The sequence below is a fragment of the Carcharhinus amblyrhynchos genome, chromosome 27, assembly GCF_965287045.1.
Source record: "Carcharhinus amblyrhynchos chromosome 27, sCarAmb.v2.hapA, whole genome shotgun sequence".
NCBI lineage: Eukaryota > Metazoa > Chordata > Chondrichthyes > Carcharhiniformes > Carcharhinidae > Carcharhinus > Carcharhinus amblyrhynchos.
The window spans coordinates 18,181,701-18,200,382 of record NC_137350.1 but is presented as its reverse complement, the minus strand read 5'-3'; the positions used below and the strand labels follow the sequence as shown (position 1 = coordinate 18,200,382).

Sequence of the window (18,682 nt, the reverse complement as noted above, 5' to 3'; positions counted from 1 at the left end):
GTAATTAGAAATCTAAGACAGCAAGGCACCCTTGACAAAATCTGGGATATGTGTAAAGAGGATAAGCTAATCCTGACGAGTCAATTGCTTAGTAGTTAAATGTTCATCTTGAGACGTGGCTAACGTTTGAATCAATCACATCGCAAATTTCTCACTGTGTTCTACGTTTGACAAATTACAAATATTCTTAATCTCTTGACCAATTTGTTGCTGTGATCATGTCTGCATGGCCACAATGACTAGGACATTACAGCCAAAGTACAAATCCTGCTACAGATGTTGAGTATTGAAGCGGACAGTCAATTCTGGAATGTTGCATTGTGCCAAATTATTTACCCTATTTGTAAATTCCGGCACGCCCGTCCACCTCCACCAAAATCAAGGCAATTATTTGTTTTAAATCAAGATGCAGACCACATTTGCTTGGGCACGGGCATGTCTAGAAACTCCCAAATTGAAGGTTTTTTCTCCCTACAAAAAGCATCCAGAGTTTCCATTTCTTCTTGTGTAGATAGGAGTTCCTTCATCTCCACGTTCACCATTGTAAAGTCTACATACACAATCTGCTTGGAAACAGTTTCTTTCACAGGAGTGCAGAGCTTCTTCTGGTAGTTATCCTGCCCCACCCAACTATCTAAAATATAACATGCCAAACTGCTTATTTTGTTCCTGTTTTGAGATTGCTAATGGCTATCTTAGCAATGTTAAAGCTGAGTTGGCAGTATTGCTTTTGTGCTACTACAGAACATAATAAGAGTATTTTACCTTGAATGTAAATACCCTGTGGAATTTTATGCAGCTTAAATGTCTAGTAGTAAAGATGTGCTTAGAATAGTTTGAGTCTGGTCTGGCAGAATGCTGTGGTTAGAAACAAATTAGCTTTGTATTTATCTGTTGAATGCTAATTTTTTTTGTTCCATTTTAAACAGTGAGCAGAGTATTTTAATCAAAGGGTTTCTTCATGCTTTCAGACTCCTAGCACCTGGCATGAAATAGGCCTGAAGAGGAAAAACTCTCACAAACGTTCTGCATCGTGGGGCAGTGCAGATCAGCTGAAAGAGGTGAGATTAGAATTGATGTAGCTCTTGAGGTTGTTGCCACCCAAGTTAAATGTTTATCATCAACCTGCACATACTGAAATACTAGAATTGATCGTATCGGTTCACATGATCAGGAATACATGGGAAAAATAGTCAGAGGTGGTAGTTATTTGGAGTGACCGGAGAAGTGGAATTGCTTTAGGTAAAGACAGGGCAACAAAATGCCTTGAATGTAAAATGTTCCAAGGCGCCTTGCATGATAAAACAACAAATAATTGCTCCACTCTTTGACTGCGTTTTTGTGGCTGGGTGACCTGTTTTGTCTGACAATGCTCCTGTGATGTGTTTGTGGGTGTTTTCATTGTTAATTTAAATTAAGCTGTTGTCATAGGATAGCACAATGAGTTATTGAGCAAGATGATCTAAAGCTTGGTCAAAGCTAAACTTCAAGGAGTGTCTTAAAGGAGGAAAGAAAACTACGTAGAGTGGCAAAGGCCTGTAGGAGCAGATTATAGAAGTTGGAGTGTAAACAAATGAAGGCATGACCACTAATGGTAGTACAATTTTAAGTGGGCCAGAGTTAAAAATCGTTGAATCACTGCAGTGTAGAAGGCAGCCATTTTGCCCATTTAGTCCGCACTGACCCTCCAACTGAACACCTTCCCCAGGCCTAACCCTTTGCATTTACCTCATTAATTTCCACATCTTGGGACACTAAGGAGCAATTTAGCATCGCCAGTACACCTAACCTGCACGTCTTTGGGCTGTTGGAAGAAACTTTAGCACCCGGGGAAACCCACCAAGATACAGAATGTGCAAACTCCACACATTGACCCAAGGCTGGAATTGAACCCAAGTCCCTGGTACTGGGAGGTGGCAGTGCTCACTACTGCCACCATGGAATGCCAATGTCTCAAGGGTTTTGGGGCTGCAGGAGATTAGAGATGGGAAAGGATGAGGCCGTGATGTGATTTTTAAGCAAGGATGAGCATTTTGAAGTCAGGATGCTACTTGACGAAGAGCCAATGTAGGTCAGTGAGCTCAGGAATGATAGTGAAATGGGTGTCCTGTGAGTTAAGACATGGGCAGCAGAGGTTTGGATGACCTCAAGTTTACGGAAGATAAAATGTGGGGGACCAGCCAGGCATGTATTAGAAAAGTCAAGTCTAGAGATGACAAAGGTGTGAATAAAGGTTTCAGCAGCAGATGATTGAAGACAGACAATGTTTTGGAGATGGAATGAGCCATCCTGGTGATAGTGCAGGTATTTTGTTGCAAGGTCATCTCAAGGGGTCGGGTAGGAGGTGGTGGTTGTATAATGGAGGTATTTAAAATTGAAGGCTTTGGAGTACAGTTTATGTTGAAAAGAGAACCAGTAAACACAGGAGACGAATATAAGGTATGAGGCAATAGAGCCAGCAGGGTAATGAGAATTTATTTTTCAACACCTGAGTTATTATCTGAGAACTGAGAATGCAATGTCTGAAAGGGTGGGAGAGGCAAATTGAATAAATACTTGAAAAGAAAATCGTAGGGCTATTGCTAAATAGCCAAGGAATGAGACTGAAGTAGATTTTTGAAAGAACTAGCATAGGCATGATTGGTTGCATGGCTTTGTGCTCTGATTCTCTTTTGTGCTGTATGATTGTGTGAAATAGCTGTGACTAGGAATTGAATCTAATCTTTCCAAAAGGTTAGTGTTAAAATGCAATGTTCAGTTTGTTTTCTCACTTAAGCTGTGATGACTGAATTGGCTGCCCAGCCTGTTTGAGGGGCACAAGGTACTCGTTTTCATTCCTGTGTATTAGAATTCGGTGATCCTGAGCATTAAACTTGCTCAGTTTCAGGTCAACTTTCTGACACTGTGCCTTGCCTTGCAGATGAGGAGGTCGTATGCTGGATCAGCTAATCCCTGCTAGTTGAATGCAAGGCTGGAAATAGTCTCACTGCAATCTGTTAATAGCTTGCCCCCAATATATATGTCCAATTCTGTGGGTGAGGGCTTGGAGCTTTTGTTTGTTCGTGGCCCAGAGACAAAAGGATAACTTACAAATTGGTCAACTAGAGTATATCTGAGTCATTTGGGAAAACAACAACTGAAGTTCCTGCCCTCTGCTTGTTGCTTCACTCAATAATTGCTAAATTTGGGAGTTTTAACTGACCTTGGATTAAAAAGAATTTCCTTTACTGAGCGCAGTGCAGCTATGTGATTTTACTGCATGGGACAGATCATGACTAAAATAGTTTTTGGCAGGTCTCTTTATAGCAGAAATCTATTAAACTGCTTCTAAATGGTGTGGTTCAGTAGCATAGCTTGTCAGTTTCACAGACCTATGAGAAATAATGTTCCTTGCAACAGCAAGACAACATATCCAATTTGTTTCATGGGCAACTTTGGCTTGTATTTAATTGGTTATTGCCATCTGCCTTAGTTCAATGACTGAAATCTTTGAAGACCATGAAATCTGTTGTGTAATGACTATTTTATCACCTACACTCCAAAAATATTTCCAGTAGGAGTCTGCTAACTGCAGCAATTAGGACTCTGGTTGCTCTGACAGATATTCATGTTGTGACTGCTTACATGGGGAGTCAGTTAACTCATTAGCCTGGATTGCTGATTTGTGATGCAGAGTGCCACCAACAGTGTGGGTTTGATTCGTAGAATCCCTACAGTACAGGAGGAAGCCAATTGGCCCATCAAGCCTGCACTAACAGCAATCCCACCCAAGTCCTATCCTTGCAACCTGACATATTACCCTGCCAGTCCCCCTGGCACTAAGGGGCAATTCAGCATGGCTAATCAACCTAACCGCATCTTTGGACTAGGGGAGAAAACTGGAGCACTCGGAGTAAACCTGTGCAGACTCGGGGAGAACATGCAAACTCCACACAAACTGACCTGAGGCCAGAATTGAACCACCATGCTGCACCGGCTTGACATCAGCTTTGCTCCTTGTCTGAGGTGTGGTGATCATCGGGTTAAATCACCACCAGTCAGCTCTCCCCTTGAAAGGGAAGCACAGCCTTTGGTCATCTGGAACTATAGCAACTTTACTTTTACTGCTTAGGTGTAGCATGATCCATGCTGTATTCTGAGCTATGAATGCCAGGATTTTTTTCTCCCTTTCTCTTGAAGTTAATATGACGCTTCACATATTTATGGAACTATGAATTGATTTTTAGTGCCTGGAAATCCAAGGAGCTGAACTATAATTATTTTTTTCGAAAGCAAGCTTCATTGAACAGTGACTGCACTTTTCAGCATTTCATTATCATGAAGTACTTTGAAATATTTGAGGGATATGGGAAGGTATTATCCAAGTGCCAATTACTTATGACTGCCTTGATCACTTCTGGCAAATGGTAAAGATATACTTCCCCCATCAGAGGAGAGAGATGTGCCTGGATATGGAAGAGGCTTGGGCCAAAGCTTATCTGTTGGGGAAATGTACATATAATGTAATGGAAGTGTGGCAAAGTAATCCTTGAATTGATTTTTAAAAAATGCAAGAATACGTGTGTTTGAAACTCGGATCTTATAGTAATGAACTGGAAAACTGTGGCAATCTTCTAATCTGTAACCTTACAATGCATGGGCTCAACATTACTAACACACAAGGAACTCCAAGTGGACCAAAACCTTTGCAGAAAATCCAAAGTTGTACATTTTCTTTTCGGGTAAGGAATTGCAGTCAGATCTTGGTGCTGTTTTCAAGGACAGCCAGGAAGATGTGCAGTAATCTTTCCATGTAGAAAAAAACGCAAGACATGCCATAATTGTTGACCTTGGCTCAGTGGTAGCATTCTCACCTGAGTCAACAAGTCATGGGTTCAAGCCCATTTTGCATTCTTTCATGGAACCTGAGCATTGCTGGCAAGGCCAACATTTATTAATCATCCCTACTTGCCCTTGAGCGTGATGGCAAGCCTGTTACATTATCTAGGCTGACACGTCATTGCTGTACTGAGGGAGTGCTTCATTATGAGAAGATGAGAGTTCCCATGTAAGAGCTGAGACTTTAAAAACCAGGCCTGATTGTCCCTTTGGGTAAATGTAAAAATAGCACTATTGGATGAACTGGGAAATTTGCATGTTGTGGTCATACCAGGAATCATCTGGCAACTTAATTGATTACTGTTTGTGGAATTATTGGTCACATTTCCCTACGTTACACCAGTAACTACCCTTAATTCTTGACTGGCTTTAAAACATTTCAGGATGTTCTAAAATCATGCAAGGTGACATATAAATGAAATGTGCATAGAAGCAGCTGAATACATTTCATTGTGTTTCTGACTTTCAACAGATAATGAAACGTACCTGAAGTCATTTTGCTATTGATTGCCATGGGTTCTTGGAAAGCACCCAAACCATTCTTCCTAACAAATGCATAGGATCTTGTTGAAGCCCAGTCCTGCCCTGGGCTGTCTTCCTGGTGTTCACTACAAAGTGAAAAAGTTGCTTTTGGAAACACTAAGCAAATTGTGATTCCTTAAGATAGTTAAAAGGGATGATTTTTGTTTTAAAAATGATGCAAGCTCAATCATTGCAGCTACATGCTAGCACATACCCAAATCCTTTAAATTTTCACCCTTACAAAGAACTTTCAAAACTGTTTTAATTTGGCCACTCATCACAGCTTGTATTGACTTAATAAATACAAAGGCTTCAATTAAATGCTGTTTTTATGTAGTCTTTAATTTGAGTTTTATTCACATTTTTTTAAATGAAGTTCCTGTTCACCATCTTTGAAGTGTTCTGCAGTATAAAAAAAATGCAGGGCCAAGCTCTCCAAAACCTGAGACAAATGATAGCTTTATATTTGAGTGCTAAATGAAAAGCAGTTGCATCTTTAAACTGGCAGATACAGTAAATAAAGAGCAATAATGAAGTGTATTTTGTTGTGACTTGCTAATGGCTTATCTCTTTGATAGGTTTTTGTTTATTCCCAGCATGTCTCAGTATGACTATTGTCTAATCTTTACACAACTATAGAACTCCTTGAATGAAGATAAAAAAAAACTGTGGATGCTGGAAATCTGAAATAAACATGGAAAATGTTGGGGAAAAAATAGTTTGGCAACTTCTGTGGATCGGGAAACAGTTAATGTTTTGAGTCCAAAAGCACTTCAGAACTGAAGGGAAGAAGAAATATTTAATGCTATTGAAAATCTGGGGATGGTCACGTAAAACATGGGAAGGTCAGGGATAGGCCAGAGTGAGGGAGAGATTGAATGACAAAAGATGTCATGGAACCAAGGGCAAGGGAATGGTAATGGTTGTTGTGTTATAATTCAGGTCAGAAACTCAAGGGTTTTATGAAGTCCCTCTGGATCATAAGTTTTGCACTTTGTATTTGGCTAGGGTGGGTATGAGATATTTCACTCATATGGTTCAGTGACCCACAAAGGGTCATCCACCCTATCAAAGTTGATTTAAGTATATAGTTAACGTACAGAAAGAAAATAAGCAGTAACTTTTTTACCAATTGCAAATGAGGGAAAAAAAATCAGGATATTGTATAAACCTTAACAGCTAAACACTGTTCCAATGAAACAAATCCCCGTAAACAAAATTTTTGCCAAGATTTAACACAGCAAAGATTAATGCTCGTGACATGGAATTTAGTCCTTTGGTTGAATGCTGCAGTTCTCCTGAAGCACACAGACGAGCTTGGAGTCAGAACAGCTTCCCAAAATACCAGGGACATGCTCGAGTCAAGCCAGCCACAAACAACAGATATTCTTCTCCAGGAAGGCCAGGAAGCTTGCTTCTAGCTAACAACAGATTTTTCCAAAACCAGCTTGATGTCCACCCTCTTCGAAACTAAAATTGAATTTAGTTTTTTCCTGGCTTTAACATGTTAATCAATCTTCCCCCTCACAATGCAAGGTCATAAGATCCCAGAGTAAAAATAAAGAAAACCCCATTTAAGCCATTGAAGTAGCAATAAAAGGACTTTTAGCAGATGGCCCTGCAGCAATGAGAAAAAAGAAACTGGAAAGGACTGCTTACAACTGCAGAGAACATGATTTTAACAAAACATTCCTTAAAGGTACACTAACATCATAGTAGTGAAGAAATAAAGATTTGGTCCAGCGTTAAGGACAGTTCCCTCAAAGCACGACAAGATAAAGACTGCTACTTGGACAAAAAAATGTAAAATGGAAGACTGTTCATTGTCTGAAGTTGTTGAATTCAATTGAGTCCAAAGGGCTGCAGAGTTTCCAATCAGATGGACTTTACTGCCAGTGTAAGGATGTATAATACTTACCCTTTTATCTCCCCTCTCCTTGCTATCCAAGGCCCCCAGCGCTCCTTCCCGCTGTAGCAGAACTTTATTTGTACTTTCAATTTAGTATACAGTATTTACTGGTCACAATGTGGTCTCCTTTCTGTGCCGAGATCAGATGCAGACTGGGTTATTATTGATTTGATTTAGTCTTGTCACATGTATTATTATATAGTGAGAAGTGTTTCTTGCGTGCTATATGAATGAAGCATCCCATATACAAAGAAGGAGGGTGCAGAATGTTAGTCATAGCTATGGTTTCGAGAAAGATCAAATTAATAGGCAGGTCTGTTCAAAAGTCTGGCAGCAGGGAAGACTGCATTTTGTGGAATACAAGCATAACCACAACCTTCCAGCTGTTTGTTATTTTAATTCACCGCCTTGCTCCTGTTCTCGCATTTGGAGAGCCAAAGGGCCTGTTCCTCTACTGTACTTTTCCTCTTTGTTCTGTTTTCCTCTGCTTGCTACAGTGTTGTGGTGAAACCCGATTTAAGGTTAAACAGCACCTCATTTTCTGATTAGGCACTTGAGAGTCATTTGGACTCCATATTGAGCTCAACAACTTCAGACAATGAACTCTCCTCTGTTTTGTTTTTGTTTTGCAAGTGCCAGTCTGTATCATCTTATTACTTTCAGACAAAATTATCCTTTATTGTAAATTAACACTTGTGTCAATGCTTCATTTTTTAACTACATCCATTATCACTTCCTTTGCCTTTTGTTCCATGGCATCTTGGTCATTTAATGACTCCCGAGCCTCACGTTGACCTTCCTTTTTGTTCTGTCTGACCCTGCCTCTAACCCCACTCCTATTTTTCAACAATATAGAACCCTTCACATTTCTAGCTCTCTTCAGTTCCAAAAGTGTAATAGTGGATTCAAAATCTTAACTCCTACTTTTCTCTCATGCTGCTGACTTGCTGAGACTTTCCAGCACTTTGTTTCTATTATAGAACTCTTTGCTTCTCATTTATCGTGCTGTTATAATCCAAGCCATCCTTCTAGTTTCTTTTTAGATGTTGGTTTCTTATAAGCCCTCCTTGATGTTTGAACATTAGAAGTACTGAATTCGTCCTTGCATTGGAAATTGTTAAATTGATCCCTGAACATACTATTCCTATAAAGAAGGATGAAGTAAAAACATTGTTGAAATGTTCATTCATCTTTTCTTTTTTGTGGTCCCTGACCAGATTGCAAAGCTCAGACAGCAACTCCAACGCACTAAACTAAGCAAGAAGCACAGCAAGGATAAAGAGCGTCAGTCACCTTTGCATGGTGATCATGCAGCTCTGGGTGTGGTACAGCAGGTAAGATGCTCTTGTGGGATGGGAGTTGTCCATATTCAGCAAGCTTTAAATAATAATTGGAATTGCTTATATGTCAGACTTGTGTTGGACCCTATTCTGGCCATTTCTGCACAGATCTTGAACATGGTCATAGGGTGGCATGTCTTGAATCCTACTGCCTGTTGTTCTATTGGCACTTTATTAAAGGCAGTGCTTGAATAATTGAAACATCTGCATTGTTTGCTAATCTGGTTTCAGCCTGTCCGCTGTAGACCTCATGCATTTAATAGTGAAATGTAAGGTGAGATTTCTAGTTTGCTTTTCATTTTAAATTGAAATAAAGTACCAAGGTCGAATTAGATCTTGAGAGCTCCCTTTTCACACTTTTTATTGTCTGCTTTGATGGTCAATCCACACACTATCAGGAAATAGTACTTTTACTTCTGAGTTGACTTTTATCTTTTACATTTTTGTTTAATTACCTCAATGAATAGATCATGCTGCTTAAACGGATGAGGCTTAAAAATGTACAATGTTTTGTTAGATTAAGTTTACCCTCTGTGTTGAATGGCAAAGTATAGTTAATAAAAATAAAACATTGGAAGATTCCCAAGGGCATGTTTGTTTTGAATATTTGACCAAAGCGGGATAGTTTAGTATAGATCCGTTGAGGATGAACAAGCCATTCTATTATGTGCACTTAACTGTAAAATTGTCATGTTCATTGAACTTGCATTGCCGTTTCTCATAATGTAACATGTTTGTCTTTGAAAGGGACCTTCTAAGTTTGTGCCCATTCTGCCAGCAAACCTTGCCATCACAAAGTTAATTCCACGACTTAGGAACAGCTTGGAGGCAATAAATCAGGAAATTGAAGGAATGTTTATTAAAGAACCTGGGGATAAAGAGTTACTGAGGGTAGGTAGTCTCATTAATAAAGTCTGATTAAGTCATTTGAATGTATTTTTTCCCTTGAGTATTTTTAGACCTCATGCAAACATCCAGTCCTAACTGCAAAACTTTCCCATTGAATGTGTACTTGAATTTCAAATAACTTGCATGAGAATTTGTTCCCTTTATAACTGAAGGTCAGATGTATTGTGTGGTGCATTACTGAGCTATTCAATCTCGGATGATGTCCCTGGTTTGATTGCTGGTGTTGGCAAGAATTGCAGTGGAGTAGGCCAAGGTATACTGAAATTGGCTTGGCTCTCCCTGAGCTAGGCAAGAAGACATTAGCAACCGCTATTGCTATGTTCAGTGTCCAGTGAGCCTTTACAAAAGTGTGTGCAGACAAGTTTTAATCAGTTGTGATGTTCCTATGGTGGTTGAGCATGCTGACATTGACTTTACATTTGTGCAAGATAGCTGAAAGTTACTGAAATCTGGAGTCGTAATCCTGAAAATGTTGCTTGATGGGAGCAAAGAGTTGGGGTGAGGTGAAGACTTAAACATTTTGGGATGGGGGATAAAGTAAAATCCCTCAACTAATGGCCATGGAAGAAAGAATTGACTTAGATCAGTTAATAAAACTCTTAGCTGTAGGAGTCAAAGTTACAGGCTTCAGCTCCTCTCCAGGCGTTGAACATAATCTGGATTGATACTCTGGTGTACTGAGGGGATGTTGCATTGTTGGAGGTGTTGTCTTTCAAATCAAATTAAACTTGAGGTCCTGCCACCTTGTGTAGTTGGGTGTGAAAGATCTCATAGCACTGAGGTGTACTCTACAACCGAGCCATGGTCTTGGTACTTCTGTGGCTGAGGCAGGTCATGAGCTCTACTTTTGCAGTGACTAAGACACATGCAGCAGCCGTTTATTCCAACTTCAAGATTTGACAGATAGTAATAAGTTAAGTGACTGGTTAATTTCTGCTGTTGACTTTAAGGGAAGAATAGTGGCTGTAACATCAGAAGACCTTCAATCAATGGCAGATCAGCCAATAAAGCTTTAACATCAATCCTCACTTAAAAGATAGCATCTCCAACAATGCAGCATTGCCTTATTCTTGCATTGCGAGCTGAAAATTGATGTGGTGATTGCACTGAATCTTCAGACTTGTGAGCAAACATTCTACCGACCAAATCTATCTAATGCACTGTCTTTGGCCAGGAGCATTTGTGGTGTTTAAATCATGTAGTCAGTGGTGTGGTTACTTGCAAGCTCAGCTGGTTCAGTGGCTATGACTGCCAACAGAAATTTACCTAGAACATGGAATGCTTGATGAAAGCAAATATAAACAGTTTTTTATTTTATAAATCTTGTTAAAATTGCAGCCAAGCATTTTACGTGCAGGATGGACTAGATTATTATATTCATTAATCATTGTGATTTGGAATCCTTTATCTTGAATCACTGATTTTCCTCTTTCCTACATCTCTTTTGTAGATAATGGATGCACCTGATGGGCACAGGGCACCCTTCCCTTCTCAACGACACAGCAGCAGTTCTCAGAGTGAACCCTCCCCTATCCCTCTTGAACAGACCAGTGGCTATAGTAGTCCCTCTCCATATCCGTCCCCATCCCCTTCTCCTTCGTATCCGAATGGAAGCCAGGAAGAGGGGCCTTGTATTATAGAAGATGTATCATTTTTTGTTCGGGACAAAGGTGAGATCATAGTGCACAGATATAGGAGATAATTCTTCCACCTAAATTGCTTATAATAAAGTATGACTCAATGTATCTTCCCCTCGCCTGTCCTGGAGAGCTGGCTCACAGGTTATGGCCACATGGGTTGAGTAATTTTCTGCCATTGTGGTCATGCACTTGTCCTGTAATGCTACACAATGTGTCAGCAATTTAGTCAGTTTTAATAGCATTGGAGCCATGCTTGATGCTATGTTTGCCTGATGTACCTTAGACAAAGGTGTATTGTGTAGCTCAGTGCTGACTGAAATTGAAGCTTATTTTGCATTTTTGTCTAGTCCAGTTCAAAATAGTATTATATCCAGTGCATGTTTAAGCAATATATGGGCGAGCAATGATTAACTTAGATAAGAATACAGATGAGACTGAGAATACAGGACAATATTCACAAAACTGTCCAATGTGTAAGAAGCACATTGTAAATGTATCTCCTTTTGCAGTATGTTTCTTGTGGGTTTTTGCAGAGTCACATATCCTCTGAGCTATAGTTTTTCGTTGTTTGTTCAGCTACTAATGACACTTTGACAGTTTTTGTGAATTCAAGCAATCCAGTTAGCTGGTCAGTAATGTACTGATATTGTCAACCAACAAATGTGAAATTACATTAGACTTATGTTGCTAAGTGAACCACTCTAGATTGTTATTTTATATCTTGCCCTGATTGACCCAAATATTTCCAAGTTTTCAGTGACTCCTTATTGCACTAGGGCAGTGCTGAGTATTCCATATGTGGCTGTTTACTGAAGAAGGATGTTCCATACAGAAATATGGAAAAATGTGGCTTAAGTTGTCTCAAATGTGTATGACTGCAATTCTAAGAACTGTTCCCTTCTCTGGAGTCCACTGAACCATTTCAACAAAAGCATTGATGTTGTTACTTTAAAAACTCTTAATTGGGATTCCAGCTGTCTTGGTTATGAAACCAGCATTGCTAAGTCACTTCCCCCATTTTTTTCAATGACACAGATAGTGGCACAAGCTCCCCTCTCCTGAAGTATGCTTCCTCTCCCAAACCAAACCACAGCTACATGTTCCAGCGGGAGCCTCCAGAAGGCTGTGAACGGGTGACTGCATTTGAAGAAACACCGTAAGTAAAAGATGTGTATCTAAACACTTGTGACAGAGTCAATATTTGATATAACATTTAAGTTTATGATCATTCAAGCTGGCCAAGTTTGTGTAATTTTCCTTACAAACTTCCACAATGTTGTTAGTGGGGCTCGAGATTGGGGGTGTTTATTTTAAGCATGTGTTTCTTAACTTGATTTCTATATTTCCAAATACATGAATAGATTACTCATTTACTTTCTTCCTATTAAAGCTTTCAGAGTCCTTGGGTCTGTTTGAGTTGTGTAGGGATTGGTGTAGATACCTGAATGCACCCCGACCCCTTTATTATCTTAAGTATTGCTCTATCTGCCTCTAAATGCATTCCTGTCCTGGTTCAGGCAGTATTGATAAGCAGAATTCTGAAGCTAAGGTGACCTGTTTTGGGACATGGTGGGATTTTCCACACAACCTGCCACATGTTTTGCGGAGGTAGCCCACCATTGGCTGCTGGTGGCATCTTCTGGTCCCGCTGTTGAAAACACCTCTTGCCACCAGGAAACCTTGAATCAGGGTGTGCCGTCGGCAGGACAAGAAGATCCCACTGGCTTGAATGACCTCAAAATTCCAGCCGCATGGTCGTTTTGAATTAACATATGTTTTATTTTTACTGAAAAATTAGGAGCTGCATTGCACTAGTTAAATTAAGTTGGCAAAAAAGTTTTAGCTGGTGGCTTTCAGTTCAATGCACTTGGGCCTCATTCTGTTTGGTTCTTTCGTATCAGGTTCTGCCTCACATGATCCCTCTTTTAAAATTCTGCTGTTGCATAAAGAAACAATTCAACCATATTGAATGTCATAGATTAGATAACCTATCTCCCCAATCTGCAGGTTATAGTCAGCAATCAATATTTCACTAGCATATGAACAAGTAAATAAAACGCAACGTGCAGAATATTCAAAGTGTGCAGATCGTGGAACAGTAGCCTGATTGAATTCCAAACTAACTAGCTTAGTGTAACAAGGTGCACATTGGTCACAGTGACCGTTCTGCTACAATGCATCATTTAATGGTATTGAAATTGAAAGGCTGTTGGATTAGTAGGGTTTAAATCTAAGTATTCTGTAAACCATTCAGTACTGTACCTTGCCCTTTGAACATTTTGTGCTGTGTCCAAAATCCTGGAAACTGATATGCACAGTTGGATAATTCTAAATTTTCTTTGGATCAAAACTTTTGGAAGTCATTTTCTGTCTGGCTGCAAAAGAATGTTTTGAAGTTATTGGATGGAATAAGAAATGGAGAGGCAGGACAAGATAGGTTTGTGACATTGTGAAATAATATGCACAGACTAGTGTGTTTTTGAGAGGATTTGGCTGATCTTTACTTTGGCATATTTTGTCTTTCTCTAATATAAGTAGGAGCAGAATTAGACCAGTTGGCCCATTGAGTCTGCTCCGCCATTTGATCATGGCTGTGTTTCTCAGTCCCGTTCTCCATCTTTTCCCCAGAATCTGTGCTCCCTTTACCAATCAAGAACCTATCCATCTCTGTCTTAAATACGCTAATGAACTGACCTCCACAGCTTTCTGTGGCAACGAATTCACAGATTCACCACCCTCTGGCTGAAGAAATTCCTCTTCATCTTGGTTCTAAAGGATCATCCCTTTACTCTTGAGGTTGTGCCTCGGATCTTCGTCTCTCTTACTAATGGAAACACCTTCTCCACATCTGCTGTATCCAGGTCTTTCAGTATTCTATAAGTTTCAATGAGATCCTCCCTTCAACTTTCTAAACTTCAAATACACTCCCAGAGTCCTCAAAAGCTCCATATGTCAAGTCTTTCATTCCCAGGATCATTCTTGTGAACCCCTGGACTCCAATGCCAGCACGTTCTTGCATAGATATGGGGCCCAAAATTGCTCTCAGTATTCCAAGTGTGATCTGACCAGAGCTTTTAAAGCATCGTCAGCAGCATATTCCTGAATAAATAGTATAGTGTGTGAAAATTTCTAGATAGTTGCTGTACAAAATCCTGTGAGAACAGGAATAAAGCTGTGGAGCTGATTTTTTTGTTTGCTTAGCTGCAGGAATACAGTTACAATGCTTAACCTTAAGGCAAACTGGTAACAAAATACCGGTGGTACAGTTTCATTTAATGTAATATTTAGATTTATAAGTTCAGTCTGTAAATTATGATAAACTATCATATTTCATCTTGAATGCAAGTAATTCTATCTGGGCTAAAATGCTTTCAAATCTGTTCAATTAAATATAATTGTGACTTATTTATGTTCTTTTTTCAGGGCGATTTCCTTTGGCCAGGCTTTGCTGTACTCGTGTCCAGATAAAAACAAAGTTAACTTCAACCCCACTGGCTCTGCCTTCTGCCCAGTCCATATTCTTAAGCCTCTTTTACCAACTGTTGACTTGATATTAAGGCACTTGCCAACATCCGCTTCATCAACCTCTCCAAGCACAGGGGTATCACCGAGCACTTTGACCTCTTGCCAGTCTACAACTCAGGTCTCATTCCAGCAATCATCGGAGGATTCAGGGACCACAGACTTTACTGAGCTTTCTAAGGAACAACCTCTACAGTTTGATCCTTGGAAACTTGCTCAGGCTGAAGAAGGTGCCTTTTTCCAGAGCTCATTAGTAATTTAGATTGGCAAATCTGCAAAAGGTAAATAGCTGACTGCAAACTTACCCCCTGGCAAGTTTATGGTGTTAAATACTACCGATTATTGGCTGTCTTAGTTTTAAATGTATTTGTATCTTGAATGCGGATTTAACTGTTTTGTTTGTAAGCAGACTGATGCTAAACCAACAAGTGAAGCATTCATCTGTAAGGGGAGAATGGACCGAATATTAGGATTTGCGTATAAAGATTTTGTGCTGAATGTACATGGTTTAGCACCAAACTGTCAAACAGCTTGTGTGAATAGAAACTTTAGGCATTTATATGCTAAATTAAGTTTTTAAAAAAATGTCTGCTAGCTCTTCATTTACCTTTTAAACCATGGCAGTACATTTTACTTTATTGTCTTGAACCCATGTTGCAGGTGCAACTTCAGTAAGCACAAGCTTAACCTTGGGGGGAAAAATGTAATGACATAGGACCATTGTAAATGTTGGCCACTTTTTTTGCTGGGGTATTTTTTCAGTCAGCTTTTAACCTCATAGTACCTTGTGTGTGAGACTGCTACAGTATTTAGAAAATAAATTTTGTTTATATATTAAATGCACATTGGAAGCTTTTCCTTAAATAACTTTCTTGCTCTTTACTTTATGAAAAGCATTAGGTTTAGCATTTTTAAGCGGTGTACTACACTGTACAGTGACATGTGCAACTGCTGTTGATTTGAAAGGTTGTAGAATATTAAATCTAATTAGAAATCCCAGGTTACTGATTAGAATTGATACAAGTATAGACCATTGCGTGCTGCTGAACAATTGAGCACAGTGAAATACTGGAATTTAGCAAGTATCCTGTAACAGCAAGTACGTTTCCTGCCAATCTGACGCTTGTATAAGCTCAGCAAAGAAACTGAACTGTGAATGGTGTTTGATCTGCTTCAAAGCCTTGTTACTCGTATCTTTTTGTGGGTAAAAGGTGTACAAGGATACAACTTAAGCCTATTAATGAAGATGCCATGGGGAAATTAAATTTCTAGTTTATCCAATGTTTGAGCAAAAAATTATTGCTGCTCATTTCTCTTTTTTTTGATTTGAGACTGGGCGAGAATGAATTACCCCCGAAACATCCTGATAATGCCACAGAGGAGCAGGGAGGGTATTTTAAAATCAAAACTTCATTTTAAAGATCTATCAGGTTAACAACTCAAAAATATTGGGAATTGATTAAATTTGTTTGGGTTAAATATAGCATTTGTGCGGAAGGTAACTGGGCTAAGTTAAAATCAAGTTAGGGAGCCAATCTAAATGCACCTGAATTGGTGTTGCAGTTCTACTGATCTAACCTGTGCAATTAACTGGTATACACTTCAGTTCCTTGATGCAGCACACAAGTGCTATGGTGTATATTGCATTCTGCTATTGCATATTACACGACAGAATACATTTCCTGGCCAAATGTTAAATATTCAAAATCTTTTGTAGATTGACTGCTGCAACCAGTAAACACATTGTGAACTTTTGTCTACATGTTGGGGAGGATTTTTTTATGGATGCATTTAAAACTATTAGCCAAGATTTGGGCCTGTCTGTTCGGAAGTACTCTGCATCTAATTGCTATTCTTTTGAGTCATATGAAACAAAATTTTAAGACTTTAAACATTAGGCTGAAAATTCCTTACTGAGAATAAAGTTTAGCTCCAGCAATTTAAACAAATGGCTTAATTCAATTCACTACTAAAAAATAGTTTGGCTTTTTTTTGAAGGGACAAAGAGGGAACAAGTGAAGAGCACAAGGTTTATTTGCACCTGTTAGTCTAACAGCAATCTGTTTGACTTTACTTTTCTCATTGTCACTGTTTCAAATGCTTTTTCTACTGAAATGTATTTTTAAATTTACTTAATATAAGTCTGGGCTTACATATACAGAAATGTGTTTTTTTGTTTGGTATTTATTTAAACAATTGATGTACCCATTTAAAGGGCTAACTTCATTTAAGGTCTAACTTGGGTATTAAAAGAAAGTAACTATCTGAAACCTCTAGCTTAAAAGCGAAGTGTACAGATATATATGTATTAAAAAAAAACTGCTTGGTTCCTCTGCATTCCAGTTTAATTTGCAGGTATATTCTGATACAGAGCCTGTCAAAATAAAAGCACCAGCATTTAGATTCTTTAATCTTATCGTCTCACATTGAAGATTGTGTGGTTAATAATGGTTTCGGAAACAAATTTGAGTGGAGTGCCCAAAAGAATTGTGTCATGGCGTGTTCTTTGTTTGTGCAGTTTTGAGTTTCAGCTCAATCTGTAATTTTGTTTTCCATTGCCTACGCAGTGAAACTAGACAGTAAGTGTCCTAACGTATTGGTTTGTGCTTCATGATGACCTTTGAGAGAGGCTTGATGCAAAGTTGAACAATGCAGTGCAATTATTACATTGCACATTGGAGGTTCAATGAAACATCTGGCCTTCTCTATATATATATATATATATACACACACACACACACACACACACACACACCACCCCCCCCCCCCCCCCCCCCCCCCAAGTATTGATTATAGGATATATATTTGTGAAGTAAAATAGCTGTCAATTCCCAATATTGGTATTGGCACACGAATCACCAGATTGTCAAGTATAAATGTGACAGTTGTTTCCTTGATCCTTGGTGAACCAAATATTTGGAGTGCCATTTTAGCTTTATTTTCAGTTAAAATTTGGCCTCCGAGTTTTGTTCTGGAATTCAGTACACAGTAGTCCAAAGTAAAATATTGTGCAACTCAAGATACAGTTCTGTCTGCACTTGGTCAGTTAATTATTGTTTTAATAAGTCTTCTGTACACTGCATTGCAGCAACTAACGCATCTAAAAAGGATTGATAGACTTTTAAAGATTGTCCTAAATTGGTTGTGACGTAGAAGAGCTTGCATGTCTTTAGAGGTGTAGAAAATATCTTGATTTTTCTATTACCACTGGAGGAGGTTGTGTTCTGCCTAGCAACAACACCACTCTGGTGCGCACAACGTTATAAGAACATTATACGGTTCTGTAGTTCTGGGAGATTTTTTTGCTTCACGTGTTTGCACCAGTTGCATGAAGTAATGCAGCAGCATCTCAAGCTGATTTTACTCCCCTTTCACTGTTTGCAAAATATCATATCACCAACCTGGCTCCTATCTTGTGACTTCTTTGTTTCCATATCTTAAAAGCCACTATTTACAGAGATGCAAATTTGTAATAAAATCCAACATTGCGTTTGGAACAGTTGAGTTTTTAAACTGCTGTGTTTTAGTGTCTGCTGTTTGAGAAGTTACCATGACTTGGAGCAATGCATCTTTTGTGAGAAATGGTAGCAATAAACTTCTGTTTATAAAGTGAACTAGCACCTTCCAGTGGTAGAAGCTAAGTACTGTAACAGTATTAAATGGACCTCAATTTTTTTGAAGTTGCCTGGTCTTGAACAATTGCACCGATTGGTAGAACAAGGTAAAATTTTTTTTTCTCCTGTTGCTATAATCTTTGAAGTTTTGCGACAGCTGTGTTTTAAAATCTAGATCAAATGACGCTCTGTTCCTGTGCTGCCTCCTTTTAAAACAAGAGAACCTCAGTCACCTTCGGCTTACTCAATTATTGCTCAAATTATACTTTCCAAAAAAAATCCCAGTGGTTACTACAACTCGAGAATCAAGCAAATAAAAATTCAAAGCAAGAAGATCTGTATGACCCT

General features: G+C 39.0%; 1 protein-coding gene across 3 annotated transcripts in view; it reads left to right on the top strand.

The window, feature by feature from the left end:
* LOC145359170 (glucocorticoid-induced transcript 1 protein-like) overlaps positions 1 to 17,426 on the top strand; it is a 58,257-nt gene extending 40,831 nt beyond the window's left edge. For 2 of the 3 annotated variants that reach the window (XM_080213604.1, XM_080213603.1), the window contains exons 3-8: positions 972 to 1,061; positions 8,527 to 8,643; positions 9,397 to 9,540; positions 11,009 to 11,228; positions 12,234 to 12,354; positions 14,622 to 17,426. In XM_080213604.1, the coding sequence (XP_080069730.1) occupies positions 972 to 1,061; positions 8,527 to 8,643; positions 9,397 to 9,540; positions 11,009 to 11,228; positions 12,234 to 12,354; positions 14,622 to 14,982 (1,053 nt within the window). In that variant the 3' untranslated portion in view covers positions 14,983 to 17,426. The remainder of the gene's footprint in view (positions 1 to 971; positions 1,062 to 8,526; positions 8,644 to 9,396; positions 9,541 to 11,008; positions 11,229 to 12,233; positions 12,355 to 14,621) is intronic. The other variant, XM_080213605.1, reaches the window with a different exon arrangement.
* Positions 17,427 to 18,682: the final 1,256 nt, after the last annotated feature.